The following is a 16,018-nucleotide window of genomic DNA, read 5'->3' as shown; positions in this document are numbered from 1 at the left end:
AGCTCAAATAGTCCCAAAGAAACCGAAAGCCCAACAGCTCGCAGAGGAGCTGGCAGTGCAGGCTGGCAAAAGGACGAAGGCTGCAAACCCAGAGGTGCTGTACTGTTGGTATATCCCTTCTAGGCACTAGGGACATGGGAGAGGAAACCTCCCTCCTTGAGCAGATTTCCTCCTGAAGTTCTCTTCCACACAGCTATTTGCACAAACTGATGTCTTGGGGTCACAGGTGATTCCCTGCTATTAGATGTGAGCCTTGCAGAAGAACAAAGGAGAGAAGAACTTAGGGATAGTGGCAGATGAAAAATTGGACGTGAGCCGGCAGTGTGCACTTGCAGCCCAGAAATCCAGCTTTGGGGTCCCCAGGACAAAAAAAGCATGGACCTTCTACAGTGGATCCAGAGAAGGGCCATGAAAATGGTCAGAGGGATGGAACACCTCTTCTTTACTGTGAGGGTGCCTGGAGAAGCTATGGTTACCCCATCCCTAGAAGTGTTCAAAGCTGGGTTGGATGGGCCTCTGAGCAACTTTCTGACTTAGTGGAAGGTGTTCCTGCCCATGGCCAGGGGTTTGGAACTAGGTGGTCTTGAAGGTCCCTTCCAACCCAAATAATTCTGTGATGCCATGGTTCTATGAATCCCATGTATAATGGCACTGACAAGGCTAAGTTGTCTGAACCTCTGTATAAGACTCAAGTGCCCTTAAGCTGACAGAGATGTGCACTGGTTTGCCTATACAATGTTCAGAAGCATCATAACATTTTGGCTATGCTTGCTAACACAGAGCAAATGGGGTGGTGCTGGGCTCAGCCCAAGCCAGTCTTATACACGCCTTCTTGGCATGTACTTCAACAGAAGTAAGGAAGAGGAAGGAGCAAGGATCAACACCTCAAACAGTCTAGTGCAGCCAAACTTGTTTTAATCTGCCCTTCCTGCTGAGTCCTTCTGCCTGAATATGTTTCCTTCCTGCAGCCATTCCACACAGCTAATCTAACCTGGGAAATGCACTCCCTTAGAGAATATCTTGGGGAAACATCGATGGGGGAGACAGAGAGGGAAGCTGGCTGGAAAGGGATTGCATGGGCAGAGCAGGGCGCAGCAGTGATGAGGAAGAAAGGAGACTAGGCAGCACAGAGGACCAGAGCAAAAGCCCTCCCATCACCTTCAGTCTCTGGCTGGATCTCTGGGCAGGGGACAAGCACAGAGGCAAACAGCTGAAGGCAACAGGCAGCCAAGAGTTATGAATCTGTGGATGTCTTTGTTGGCAAAGATAAGAATCTACTGCATTTTTACAGAATCACAGAATATGCCAAGTTAGAAGGGACCCACAAGGATCATCAAGCCCTATGCAGGACCATCCCCAAGAGTCACACTGTTCTTGAACTCTATCAAGCTTGGTGCTGTGACCACTTCTCTGGGGAGCCTGTTCCAGTGCCCAACCTGAGCGAAGAACCTCTTTCTAACCTAAACTTCCCTTGACACAACTTCAGGCCATTCCCTTGGGTCCTGTCACTAGTCATGAGAGTGAAGAGATCAGTGCCTGCCCCTCCTCTTCCCCTCACAAGGAAGCTGTAACTGCAATGAGGTGTCCACTCAGTGTCCTCTTCTTCAGGCTGAATAGACAAAGTGACCTCAGCCACTCCTCATACGGCTTCCCGTATTTTGTGCCAGATGCAACCATTTAAGGGCCTGTGATTTTGTTCCTAGGAATAGAATATCATAATAGACATGCAGTTCACTAAAGGACATTTACATTTGCCTGAGCTCATTGGGGGTGAGCGCATTGACATATGGGATTCTCATACTTAGAGCTGAAAAAGGGATTGTTATCAGGTGAATGTATAAAATGTAGGCATTTAATCCAAGCTGGCTGTAACTAGTCCTTTTTATGGTCAAGTTAAACTCTTTTGTATTGTTGGTGGTGAAATGATTCACTGCTGTAAAGTTTCTTAGGTGGCTGCTGTTCGGACAGGATGCATTGTAGGCATTAGAAAGAGGACAGGAAGAGCTGTTCTCTGCACAGGCGATCTGTAGGTCACCAAAGGTTACATTTTTAGTAAAGGACAAAAATGAAAGGCCAGATTCTGACTACTTCCTTGCTCCATCAGTGGTAATGCTACATCCATGTGTCTGGCCTTCTTTGCCCAAGTGATTGAGAAAAATTCTCTTTGAATGTATTGAATTTGAAATTTACATTTTAATAATGTAGATGTCAGATGTTTTCTTCTCTAGTTCTTACTCTGATGGAACTAGGAATGCTTCTTGCTGGGCATGTGATGGATAGCATAAGCTATGAAGAAAGTACTTCTGCTTACCCAAATCTTCCACTTACATGTGCAAACTCTAAACCAAAAATTGAGTAAAGAGTTTGTATTATCTGGTGGTCATGGGACTGTCAGGGACTGGAAGTTGTTACATTCTTAACAAATAAGATTTCAGCCCAGTGTGTTTCCTTTCCAGGGGTGGAATGGTTCAGACCAGTGAGCAGTATGAATTTGTGCACCATGCACTGAGTCTGTATGAAAGCAGACTTTCTGCAGAAGCTGTCCAGTGAAGCCAAGGAGAGTAAAACCGAATGTCAGTCTCTTGAGGTAATTTGTTTCATTACCTACCAGCAGCTTCTTCAAGGAGTTTACTGCAGTGTGAAAGACGGCTTTGAAGCCAACTTCTGAAAGGATTGTGGACGGTTTGGCAAAAGTATGGAGATTGCTGGACCCTTACTATGTATGAATGTATTGTGAGCTTCCCAAAAATGATTTATAAAGAAGGTACTGTCCTGAAACTACACACGGATTTTGTGTATGTATCTAAAGGTGGGTTTAATTCTGTAATGCTGATATCTGCCATATGGAATGTATGTATGTGCTACTGCTGCAGTCAGATGGACATTGGGACTTCTACAGAAGAAATGTTTAACAAGTGTATAAATGCTTTGACGTTTGCAAACTGTCTTGTGAATGGACTGTCAACTGTAATGTAAAGTGCTATTACTGATTATGTGGTGAGCTTGTTTCTTGGCCACATAATATTCTTGCTGCTAAAATCGCAAGTGTTCAATTATGGATTTAAAAAAAGATGAGATAATAAAAAAATTAAACATCTTGCTTTTGAAAATATTCAAAAGCAGTTAATATTTTGTATGGAAATATATGTTCTTCATACTGTTAACTATTAAATGTGTATTTACTGTAGGTCTTACAGAGCAGCTGCAGAGCACAATGTCTGTTCTTCAGTGTGTTTGTATTTACCCTATATTGTTGACTGTCTTAGAACATGCTTCTGCTACAGACCCAAATCCAGTGTATTTGTAAATTGTGTAAGTCATTCTACTTTTAAAAGAAACTTTGTAGCATATATTAAATGGTAAGGATTTTAAATATTTGTCTGTCTTTTATTAATATGGAAATTTTTGCATATGTTGTTTATCTGCTCTATCTCTTCCAGTAAGCGATAGATGCCTTTAGTGATATGGACTGTTCCATGACAGGTTATACAAGAAAGAAAATGCTGCTATGACTGTTTCTTTTACTGTTCAGTAAGAGTTTGTTTTTAAGAGATATGCAAAGTTGGCATTTTGACTTACAGCACTGGGAGGTCTGTTTACAGGGTATAATGAGTTTTTAATGCAGTGATGTTGACTTTGCTTCATACTGCTAATGAATTAAACTTGGTATAAAATATTAACTGGAGTCTCTGTTCTTGCCTACAATAGTTAATGCCCCAAACGCTCTTGTACCTCCATAAACAGGCTCAGCCCAGCACAATTTGGTTGGCCTCCACCATAGCTTCATACCTCTTGGGAACCAATCCAGAGGACACAGGCAATAGCAAGGTGCACCACCTGATGGGAAGGCAAACCCAGCATCATTTGATTCCTCATGGGGAGCTTCTGTAAGACCTGATACAGATCCTAGAGGTTTGCCTCCTCCTCCTCCACCCTCCACTTGGCTTTTAGAGCTTGTGGAGTTAGAAGTATCAATATTGATATTTTGCTGGATTATGTATAGTTACAAAGAATATGTATTTGTTCCCAGAATATTACAGGATATATCTACCCTGCAATATCCAGATGACCTGCAAACTTGTAATGTTTCACAGGCAATGAATTACACAAAAGTATAATCTCCTTTCTTCTAGTCTAAAGAGATTCAATATATTCTCTATTAGTTTCCCAGGTGTTTGAAAACATCTCTGTTGCTTTTATTTTTCCAAAATAAACCTATTAGTACACGCTGAAGAATCATATAAAAGGACAAAGTGCTGTAAAACTCCCCAAAACAATTGAATAGAAGGAAGTGCTCGTCACCGACTTTTTCCCCCTGTGAAGGCACATTTCCTTCCTAGCCTTCGCTTCACTTATCTGGGGTGGGTTTTTTTAAGAGAAGCATGGGGAGTTGCTAGAGGGAAAATGGATTCTTTATTTCACGTCCTGGTTTCTACCTGTCTTGCCTTGACATTCTCAGGTAAGTGTCTCTACATCCTTCCCCTCCTCTGTGTTGCTCTTTCTGCCACTGAGCAGAGCCCTCCAGCACAGCCAGTGACTTAAAAAAAATGAGTCACCTCTTCGCTGTGGTTCATATAAGAGGAATGGGGGGCAGGGCCAACATAGCCAGTTCTGTTTAGATTTCTTTCCAAAGGAAAACAAACTGTCTCCTTCTATGCTGGAGATACCTCTTCTTCTTTTAAGAAGATCTCCTGATAGACAATCCAGGAGATGAGTTTTGGGAAAAATTCTTTAAAGGGGAGATTCCTATCTTTTATTTAAACTTAGTGCAACTTCAGAGACAGGAGCTTTCTGTGACGCTTAGTTAGAAAATACCTAGGTCTGTACAAATATCAACTGAGGGAAATAAATACATATTTGGTTTGGCACTTTGTGACTAATGAGGCTGGAAATGTTTGAGTAACTGAGATTATAAAAAGAGAAAAACCCAAACATGATATGGTAGAGAGGCTGCGTTTAAAATAACCAGTTCTGTATTCTGTAACTTTGTGGGGTTTTGATGAATGCATTGCAGTCCTCTTCATTTGATTATCTAGTGTTGATCTTTAAGTGTGGTGACACAGAGAGCTAACCGTACATGAATTGGAATGGTCACAAAACTAACAGCCAGAGACGTTGGAGTAAATCCAGTAACATAGATGTACTTCCTATCAGTAAAGAACCTCCATTCCTTTAATGACACAGGCACTGAGAGGCACACAGATTTGTGAATATGTTTTCTTACATGTTTCTTACATATTTTCTTCAGAAACACTTTGAATTTTACTAAAACAACTCCCAGGCAGTAAATTATATTTTAAAATGTCTGTGTTGTAAAACTGAAAAAGAGACTGAGAACTTGTGTAGATCTCTGTATGCTTTCAAGCAGAGGAAACGAGGTATTTAGAATTGGTATTTGAAGAAAATACTTCTTGGCTTTCTTTTATATCTGGTTTAATTTTTTCTTCATTTTTATGTATGATGAAGGCCATAATGACCTTACCACCATAGTTCGCTTTTTACATTCTCGTAATTTACATTACCAGCACTTGCATCATGTGGCTGGTGTGTTTGTTTTGGTTTTTTTTAATAAGTTCAACTTATAGAATGTTGCATGAAAAGTTCAACACATAGAAAATGGGAAGAGAGATTTTATTACCAATGTATTTTAAATCGTCAAGAATTTGTTTTTTGTTAAATACCCATGTGTAATCTATTGCATTTTTCTGGAATTTTGCTTTTCCAGAAGGGTTTCTGATTATCCATGTCCAGAAACAGCAGTGTCTTTCAGAAAAGAGAGGAGTCATTATGGAAAAGTGCAACATGACAAACCTCAACCAGAAGTGGCAGTGGATGGCAGATGACAGGCTCCTCCATGTGAAATCTGCCCAGTGCCTGAGCATCTCTACGCGCTCTGCTCTGTCCTCTCGCAGCATCATCGTTGATTGTCCCCAGGCAGTTAGGTGGACTTGCCATGAAGACGGGCTCCTGAAGGTGGCAAACAGCTCTCTTTTTCTCACAAAGCAAGGTCAGAAGGTAATGGCTAAGCAGAGTAAAAAATACCTTCATACATGGATGCAGCTAGAAGCCAGTGAGACGGGAAAACCCGTTTATGTAAATCTGTGCTCAAAGCAAGGTGAGTTACTCCTTCAATGAAGTATTCTGGAAGTTTTGGCAACAAAAGTGTCTCTGTTATGCTAACTCAAATGTAAAAAATTCTGATGTTTTATTCATACAGAAAAATGCTTTTCGTAGTTGAAAATCATTTAGAGAACTATAAACGAACAGCTGAGATGATTGCTGTCTTTGTCACAATTGGTGGAGTTTTTAAGCCATTTTATATTTTCAGGATGTCTCTCCTTTTCTCTACTCCCAATCTTTGGATCAAAGTGCTTATGTGTAAGCTCAGCTCACTATTATTGTGTCATTTCCTTTTTTAATTTCTAAACAGAATTGTGGGTACTAATTCCTAGTCCTTTTAAAAAATGTGGGTGTTTAAAAGTTCTTCTCCTCCCCATTCATTTTATCATACAAATCCAGATTCAATCTGTCAAGAGCAAGAAGACGTCTAAAAATCGAACACATGCACAATTATTTCTCTGAGTAACCCAAATGCATGATTAGAACAGACATGGCTTACACATTTGTGTGTTTTCCCGGTGTCTTTTTGCCCTTAGATGCCATATTAATGAGAACACTCAAAATCCTGAAAATAATGAACTGAATCAAAAATCTCTGAAATTCTTGTAATAGTAGCTTGAGGTGCACAAGTCTGTGCACACAGACACATACCTGTATACCTGTGTAGTTATGGGTTTCCATATCCATGGCAAAATGGAAGGTAAAATCTTTTGAATGCTGCTTAATAACACTTTCTTCAATGTTCTGTTGTCAGTCCTTCCTGGCAATCCCATTGACATTGAAGAATTAAGCAATTCTTCATACTAAATAAGATCAACCTACAGACTTAAGCTTTTTATTGGAGAACACGCAGTTTATTCTTGCCTTTACAAGATTAAAAAAAAAAGTTTTATGACCTAATACTTTTGCACATAGCCAAGTTTTCAGAATGTCTAAAGCAAATCCTCATTCTTTCTAACCTCCTAGTTGTAAGGCAAGGTATCATTATTTTCAGCAAATTTGCACTTGGAGAGCTCTACTCAAAGGATTAGGATTATTCCCCTTAGTGAAGGTCTGAAAGGACAATTTAGAGAATCAGGGAATGGAAAAGTGGCCAAGATGCCCTCCTAGCCCTCCCATCCATGTTAGAGATTAAAAAGGCAAAATGATCTGAAGTCCTGTGTGGCAAGTATAGCTTATTTATTCAGAGACACTGTGAATGGTTCAGATGAGGTATGCAGGCAGTGTTATTTCCTTTAGATAGCTGGATGAAGTGTGGCCTAGAAAGGTTAAAGTAACCTTACATCCTTTTCTTAATCATCCATCACAGAAGAGGCAATTTAAGACCAATAAGCACTAAGACAATTGACATGAGATATGAAAACACCCTCTCATCTATTTATGTGCTCAGTCATTAAATGAATTTACCTTAATTTTCCTGAAATTCTCTCCATAGACAGGCCAAGCGCTTAAGAACCAAAGTGGGATCTACAAAGATATAAAACATGTAGGACAAGGAATTCAAATAGCAACTAGAGCATCTTTCTCTCTCTTGTTTTGTTTTCACGCAAAAATAGACTAAATGTCAGATACTATGTATGAGCCGAAGTCTGCTGTGCGATCTGACGTTCACACTGTTCCTTCCTCCTTGTCTACCCTTCTCGCCCAGTATCTTCTCTTTCATGTGGACTTCTCTCTTCCCCTTATCCCTTTTTAAGTTTACCTACTTCATAATCAGAACGTGAGCTTATTGAGTTTACATCCCACTGCTGACGCTTCAGTGGCTGAGATGGAGCACAGAAGATACCGGAGCAATGTACACTCCAAGCATGCTCCAAACCACTGGAGCAGCAGTAGCAACTGCAGAACATGGAAAGGGAAGACACATCTGTCTTCTTGGGACTCTTGGGAATGTGGAAAAACACCAAAGAAAGGTGGCAGAAGCACAGAAAAGGCAGCAACTCTTACCCATTTTTAAGATGATGTAAATACCTTTAGACTTTAATTTTTCCACACCTTTAGTGTTTGTAGTGACTGCAAGAATCCATCCATAGGTTCACTAGACATTGGATTTTTGTGTGTGTATCTTTTACAAATTTCTGCAGGATAAATTAGAACAGTGATAATCAATATTTTCATTCCACCTTTGAGATGACCCAAAACATTTTTCCTAAAAAAAAAAATCACTCAAATCCACTTGTATCTCTCTGAAATATTATTTTATAGGATTTTTTAAATAAAAGAGTTTGCTAACATCTATGTGAACCCATGAAATATCAAATATTAACTGAATCTTCTTTCTTTGGTCAAAGAAATACATGGCTGACCACTTTTGCTGAGCTTCATCTGGACAAAGAGAGGTCTCAATATCAAATCCTTACATAATTACAAAATCTTGTACTCAATCCCATATCGTACTAACAGAAGCTATTATCAATTTTTCTCATCATTTTTTGTGACAAAATTATTTTCATTTGACAAACGCTCATTTCCCCCTAACATTTCAACATTAAAAAAACCCACAAGATAAAGATAAATGTGGATTTAGATTTTCTAAAAAGAAATTTAGAAATCTGCAGAGTACCTACGTCTCTGGATTTTGTAAATTCTCAAAGTCTCAGTGAGACACAGCACAGAGAATACAGAACTAAATCAGCTCAGGTACCTTCATAGGGAAAAAATGGAACAGTAGGAACAGCTTCTCAGAGCAATTAGGAGTAAGGCAAGTCCTGCTTTATGATTTCATCCTCTTCTGCAAGGGCAAACAAAGATGCCTATTCCAGACAACCCTACTGGTATTTTTCATTTTTACATTCTGTCCCTTTTTTTTTGTGTGAACCTCTCTGTAGCAGCTGGAGTGGGTTTGAGGTATCTAATGTAGGTGTCTGAAGGAAGGGCTTATTTCAGTTTTCTCAACATAGGTGCTTTTTGTCATTTGAGATGCTCCAGGATATTCCACCTGATCTCTGACTGCCAGCCCAGAAGGACATAGGTGTCGCACAGGTGTTATGAGAGCCCTGAGCAGAGGGCCTGAAGGCAGCTCATATTCTACTGAGTTTAGGCAACTGAACCAAGCCCTAGGTATCCACATAGAGGTAACTTCCTGAACCCTCTTGAGTAGATGTGTATGTAATCCATGGAGTTAATGCAGTCTAGATGCCCTTTAGTGACCAAAAATCCACTTCAGGGTGAGCTGGAACTATCCAGAGTGTCAAAAATAGGGTTGGTACAGCAGTAGTGTTATCATCAAAGATGTACCTGGGATGTTCTGCTACCGCTGGTGTTGCAAGAGCCTCTAAGTGTCTACTTCAGCATTTCCAAAACAAGCAAGTAAAAGAGCAGCTCAGGATTAGACTGGAGTGGAGACATTTGACCTCTGACATGAGATAGAAATATTGCTAACTTCTACAACATTCAAATAAAGAAGGTAAAAAACTTTCAAGCAGCACAAATTTTGCAGGTTTTGAAAGGTCTGAGTTGAATGGCAAAGAAAGGACGTTTAGTGGATTTTGTTCTTCTGTCATACTCTTACATACAACAGAAATCTGAAGTTTTTTCTTTAAATGGTGTTTATTTTTGCACTATTTACAAGCAGTTAGCTAAAAAAAATAAAGGGACCTTAAGGCAACTCCTTCTAGTTTCAAGTCTTACTGTGAGTTATACTCAGTCTTACAGAGTATTTTGTTTTTTATACACTAGATATCTGATTAATTTATGTTTCACTAGCAGTTCAGCCTTAGTTTTCTGAAACTGTGCTTTAATAAGGTAGGTAGATTGGTGAAAAGCAAGCTACTTCAGAAAGGTGCACATTGCCAGCTTGGTCTGAAGGCACCACTGTAGGTGGTTCAAGTTCTCAGTACTTGACAACTAATCAGTGCTCTTGCTAATCATAAATGAAAAATGTATGGACTTCCTTTTCTTGTAAGCAGCCTGCTGCTGTGCAGACGGATGCAGTTTGCAGTGTGCCCCATGGATGAAATATGCACTTAGTCAGAATGTCATAATTTCTACTAGGTGTGCTACTGGTGATTACAATGTTACGTTCACACACTGTATATCATTCAGCCACTAGTGATCAGCGTCAGTGTCACTGCTGCTGTTCTGTTCCCATGAACAGTTTTATGACTGATTTCCAAAGAGACTTCTAGAACAATGCTAAACACTTCTGAAAAATTCCACTGTTGAGATTTCTGTGTACTTTATACTAATGTCCAGACAGGAGTTGAGGTTTTTTCTGGTTAAAAAAATTTGTAATTCAAGTTCTGTAGGAATCTGCTTACACGGACCTTATAATATGCTTTTTTTTTTTAAAGTGCCTACTATTGAAGAAGGGCTATGAGGGTCCTTCTGTTAGGACCACATTAGTGGTTTTACTTAGAAAGAGAATATAAACGTGGATTCTGACTTTCTTGAAGTGAGGGCAGATAGGAACCCTATTAGTCAGTCCTGGAGGATCTGTGGGAAATGCTGATACATACATCTGAAGTTCCAGCGTGGCATAGTGCTATACACATCCATTCGTTACAGGTAAAGGACTGTAGTCAGTCTTTGCTGGAAAAGATTCTTTATCTGGAAACCCAGAAGAGCCCCAAGCTCTAACAAGAGAAGTTGGGTTGTGCAGTGACCAAATGCTTGTTTCTGGTACCTCCTTGGGCTGGTGGAACTTTCCTGAGGACCAAGCATTTCATTTTGAGGACAGTCAAGCTCTCCCCTTGTCTCCTGCACCAAGAATACCAGTTATCCCCTGGCTGCTGAGTCCCACAAATGTTGCTGGCAGCACTAGCTTCCCTTTTATGGAGGAGCAGCTCTCCTAAAGCACAATTGCCCTGGAATGCAAAAGCCTTCCTGTTGGAATCACAGATATTTGTCTGTAATTTAAGCCAAGATTTTTTTTTTTTTTTTTTTTTAAGTTGGGTGTGTCAATTTATATTTAGGAACCCAATTGTGGCCTTTTTTCCTGAGCCATTGCTTACCACTCAGGTACTTCTTCTTTAGCTATCTTCCTATCATTAGGTTCTACTCCCTACTGCACTCAGAGACTTCCGGGAGGCACAGAGGCACAGGCCTAATTCTTTCCAAGTCCTCGGGGCTAGGATTTCTAGTTGCCTATTGCAGACTATCAGGGACCCACGAGTAATAGGAGATCCCCAGAAACAGCAACTGATAGGGAATTTAGACTAAATCTGGGCTTGTGTCAGCTAATGGGTTTGTCGCAGGAGATGATGAGAGCTTGAGCGCAATTAGATAAAAGGAGGGTAAACATTTAATCTGAGTATCAACCCATTCTAGTGAATCAACACTTTTCAAAAAGATCCAGAACCACGGTGAATGCACTGGTACATGTCAAGCACAGGAAATAGTTGCATGAAAGTATCTCATACTAAGGTTAACAATCTCAGTTTTCTTTCTCAGTGCAAATGAGAGTGCTGCAAATTTCTCTATATAAATGTGTTAGCATATGTATTTACATGTATATAAGAAAAGCATCATGTTGATTTCATGGATGCTCATCTACTTATCCTTTGGGTAAGAGGTAAACACACACTGGCCTGCTAAGACATCATAATTTCACACCAAGTAATTGCATTTGAAAGCTTCTGCTGCAATTTAACCCAGTAATTTCTTTGTTTTTAGAGGATTTGTGAGCTAAAATTGTTACAAATGGCAACCAGCCCAGTGGCTCAGCAGCAAACAAGGTTCTGTCAGGCTGGAGACCCCAGTTCAAGGACTGACAAAGTGTCTTGGGCGTTGAGCCAATGCACACTCGCTGTGCTACAGCAGTAGCAGGGCAGCTTTTTGTGAGATGAGGCCAGTGACTAATTCCAATTGCTTAGCTGAAATGTGATGCTACCAGATGTAGAGGCCACCACAGCTTGAACCCTGCCCTCACAGCCACAAAGAAAGGATATTAAATGCATACCAATGGGGAGGAAGAGCCATGAAAATGTGGAGGAAAAATGTGTAGTAAAATCTTTCCTGAGCTTTAATTGCAGATTTGGCTTTCTCTGAAGGGTACGTGACTGAAAAAGCAAATCCACCATCATATTTGCAGATACTTCAGTTAAGTGATAGATTGTTATCTGAGCCTTGGAAAGGCAGCAGTCAGGGACTCGCATGGTCTCTGCATAGGACTGATTTTCAAAAGCAAAAGGTATGTGGGCACAAGGAACTTATCTTGGGCAAATATCTCAAACAAAAAAAAAATTATCTTGAATAAATCATCTTGAAAGATTATCCTGAACAAAGCCATGTTTTAAACTTACACCAACAGAAAGCAGATGAGAATCTGGCCTGTGCACTTAGAAAGGGGGGAGAGGGTAGACAACATAAAGCTGATCCTGTGTGCCATTCAATAGGTCCAAGCAAGTGAAAAAGCTCTGAGTGAAAACATTGTGCTGTTAATGACAAAGTACAACCTCTCTTCACTTCAGGATCCCTGATGGATTATCCTTAAAATGAATGGTATGAATGTTCAGGGAAATTTTTTTTTTCTGTTTTGCACAGACTTTGGTACTGATGCAAAAATACATGTTTGCACTGAAAACAAACAAACAAAAAAACTATAGAACTGACAGGTGCACTTGAACTACTTAGAAGTTCTATCAGCCACATTTATTGAATCTACTTAATTGTTTATAAAAATGTAGAGCTGATTTTAATTACTTCTCCTTTTTTGTCTTAGATCTCCAAGATGCAGACACTTCTGTATGGAGTAGTAGAACTACATTCCCCTCTTCAAATGCTGTTACTTCTAGACCTGAAAATATGCTGAAGAGTAGCACAGAGATGTTCATCAGAAATGTGACCGAACACTTCAGTAAAAATTCCATTGAAAAGCTCTACTTTGACTTGAAATCTGCAGTAACAGAGAATGCCTGGATTCCAACAACCACTCTTCAATACTATAGCACTACAGAAGAGGTAAGACAGAAGAATTACTGATTTTTATTAAGATGCCTCCACTCTGTGCAGCCTGATAGCTATTACAGGTGGATGTTTTGTGGGCATAAAAAAACAAAACAAAACAAAACAAAACAAAACAAAACAAAAACAAAACAACAACAAAAAAACACCACCCAAAAGAAAACAGCTACAGGAAAGCTTTGTTCTTTTTTTGGTGGGATGCTTTGTTTTGATGTTCATGCTGACAGTGCCCTTTACTAGGGGCATAGCTGCAGAAAAATTCTGCCTCTTCTGTTACAGCCCAATCTTGGTATGCACAATGCATTGGGAAAATCTCTAAGCTCAAGGGATTTTATCAGGATATGAGGAGCAGTGGAAAGCTCACGGATGTGGCAGGAGCCACAGGAGCCTGGGTATCTGCTCTCAGTGACTCAGGCTCTGTCACTGGTTTGTTGCATGATGTGAGGGTCTAGCTCTAATAACACACTAAAAATTACATTATGCAATGATTTTATTTATGAATAATTGAGTCCTAAAATTACAGACATTGTTTACAGATCAAAGCAAGAGAAATCTGAATGCTTTAACTTGCATTAAAAGGAATCCTGGCCTTGGCCATGGCCAGCTTATCTACTGAGTGACAGGCAGAATGGAGACACACAGGTGCTTCTTAATCTCTGCTCTGTTGAACCACAAACAGCCCTGGCAGAGCAGGGGAATGGGGCTGCCAGCCCCACCTATAGGAGGAGAAATGACAGGCATTCAATACCTCCAAATCAATTTCCAGTCTTCCTTTTTTGCAAGACTCAGTTGAGTAATCTGAGAGTAAACCTGGAATCACCATTGGCAAAATGTGCACGGGCAGTTAGAGCTAAAGCATGCAGGACATTATTGGTCACCGTACCACTATCATCACATAGTGGTTTAGAACTGAAAATCCCTAAATTCCCTGGTGCTTCCCTTCCAGGAGACCACACTACTCTCAGTGTATTGGGGCAGGCAAACATGTTTCAGTTACTGTGTGTTGCTGTGGATAAAGACTAAGAAATGTGTTTTGTACTTGGGAAGGCTGAGGAGAGTGTCAGAGTCTGTAAACTCAATTGTTTACGGACCCTGACGCTGCTGCTCTAGTGCTGATGGTGGGAAGGGGCTGAGCTGATGATGGAAGCACTGCACCCCATTCCATCGCTGATGTAGGCAGTCCGTGTAAAATATGATTATTCTGGAGGCACGCTGAGCTTATTTCCTCATGCCTTCTGTCCATATAGCATACCTCCTGCATCGAATATTGGTTCCTTCCAAATGGAAATGTCCTATAAAATCCGGTAGCAGCCAGACTGCCTCCAGCACTCCTACTAAATAATACAACCAGAGCTAGAGAAATGGCACCGGTTGAACTGCAGAAACTACCGCTACCCCACTTCACCTCCTGATGACACCATTTGCACTGAGCAATTGCTTAGGTCAAAACTTTCAAACTAGAATTCTGATGATACATGTATCAATGAAAAAAAGAATAATCGCTTTCCCAGCTAGCTCCGGACATTTGAATCTAGATATATCAATCAGATAAATCAACACACAAACTTAAAATCTGTGGCCTCCATCTCTGTTTCCCAGTTTTTAGAATGGAGTCAAAAACATTTTTTGTCAAACTACTAGGGACGTTTAGAGGATTAACTGGATTTAACACAGTACTTTGAAAACACATAGACTGAGTGCTGAGTATTGCTGTGAGGAAGACAATACCTTATATGAACTGCTTTTGCCCAAGCTAGGTCCTCTTGTTTGTAAAAGTAAAGGCTTGATATTATTTGGCTGTGCGCATACCCGTTTTGGGGGGACAATAGTGGCATTTCAATCAAACAAAATGTTTGGTTTAGAGCTGCCTTGGAGTTCAAGTAAAACTGCAGTTTGCACTTTGAATCCATGACAAAAGCTATGCAAAGCCCATTTCCTCTTGATTAGAGAGACAGAGAGGTTGGTGTTAAAAAAAAAACCAACTCAGGAAACCTTGGGAAAGTGTCTGAAAGGGACTTTGGAGCCTGCTATTAGAGACACGTCCGGTAACTCCCAAAACTCACTTCCAGTTCTTATTTCTTTTTTAATTAGTTTCTTGGCTTGCCACACAGATCAGTAAGTGTTAAAGGCTATGTGACTGCTGATCTGCTAAAATGCTATTTATCCAATACCAATCTGGAAATAATTACTTGCATTATGTTGGCTATTTTATATAAATATATTGCCACCACTAAATGATGGACCTGTCATGTTTTATTTCAGTGCTGGCATAGGCATCTGTGTCAGACCTTACTTACCCTTGCAGAAGCTTTTGCTGGATAACATACAGAAGGAAGTCTCAAAACCAGTAATAAACCAGTTCTTTCCTACTAATACAAAAAGATAAAGATCCTATGATAGCAAGAATAAGACTAATAAAGTATGAACTTCTAAATTATGAGCCCTTGTGAGAAGCAGTAGCATCATTTTCCTCCACACATTATCTTGCATTAGCTGGAAGAGATAAACAAATATGTCTTTCCAATAGTCTTTAAATTTTACTTCTGGTAGGTTCCACTTTTTATCCTGAATTTTATGTTTGCAATGTTGAGTATGTTTTTTCCCTTTCACATATTACATCTGCTTAAAAAACTTACACCTAAATATCTGAGTTATATCTTCCCTGCAAATTCAAATTATGGATGTTTTCAAAACTCCTTATAATAACGTGAGCTCTGCTTTTGAAGAAAAGGCAAGTTACTCGCAATGTTATAATTACAGAGAGGAGTTTGAAGTAATCCAAACATCCCAATAAGCCTTCATATCTCTGCTTCTCTAGTGCTGGAAAAATATTGGTGTGGTTTATACCATTAGGTCCAAAAACCATGATCATCTAAAGATGGAATCACACTGTAAAACTCTCTCACCTTGAATGATTACTAGACAGCTATGTAATTTGAATCCCAGTTCAGATCTAAGAAACCCACCTTGTGTTTCCCATCAATGGTATGTTTAC

General features: G+C 39.9%; 2 protein-coding genes across 4 annotated transcripts in view; both read left to right on the top strand.

Annotated features, from left to right (window-relative positions):
* Positions 1-3,674, top strand: part of PTPRR (protein tyrosine phosphatase, receptor type R) — a 148,972-nt gene extending 145,298 nt beyond the window's left edge. For both annotated transcript variants that reach the window (XM_027893283.1, XM_027893284.1), the window contains one exon: positions 2,457-3,674. In XM_027893283.1, coding sequence (XP_027749084.1) covers positions 2,457-2,550 — 94 coding nt within the window. In that variant the 3' untranslated portion in view covers positions 2,551-3,674. The remainder of the gene's footprint in view (positions 1-2,456) is intronic.
* A 698-nt stretch (positions 3,675-4,372) lies between these two features.
* Positions 4,373-16,018, top strand: part of PTPRB (protein tyrosine phosphatase, receptor type B) — a 58,904-nt gene continuing 47,258 nt past the window's right edge. For both annotated transcript variants that reach the window (XM_027893253.1, XM_027893252.1), the window contains exons 1-3: positions 4,373-4,459; positions 5,726-6,115; positions 12,782-13,020. In XM_027893253.1, the coding sequence (XP_027749054.1) occupies positions 4,405-4,459; positions 5,726-6,115; positions 12,782-13,020 (684 nt within the window). In that variant the 5' untranslated portion in view covers positions 4,373-4,404. The remainder of the gene's footprint in view (positions 4,460-5,725; positions 6,116-12,781; positions 13,021-16,018) is intronic.

Source organism: Empidonax traillii, unplaced genomic scaffold (assembly GCF_003031625.1).
Source record: "Empidonax traillii isolate 1590-97213 ecotype Southwest subspecies unplaced genomic scaffold, ASM303162v1 scaffold385:size1130455, whole genome shotgun sequence".
NCBI classification, from domain to species: domain Eukaryota; kingdom Metazoa; phylum Chordata; class Aves; order Passeriformes; family Tyrannidae; genus Empidonax; species Empidonax traillii.
The sequence above is the reverse complement of the archived record's forward strand: the minus strand, read 5'-3'. Positions and strand labels throughout refer to the sequence as shown.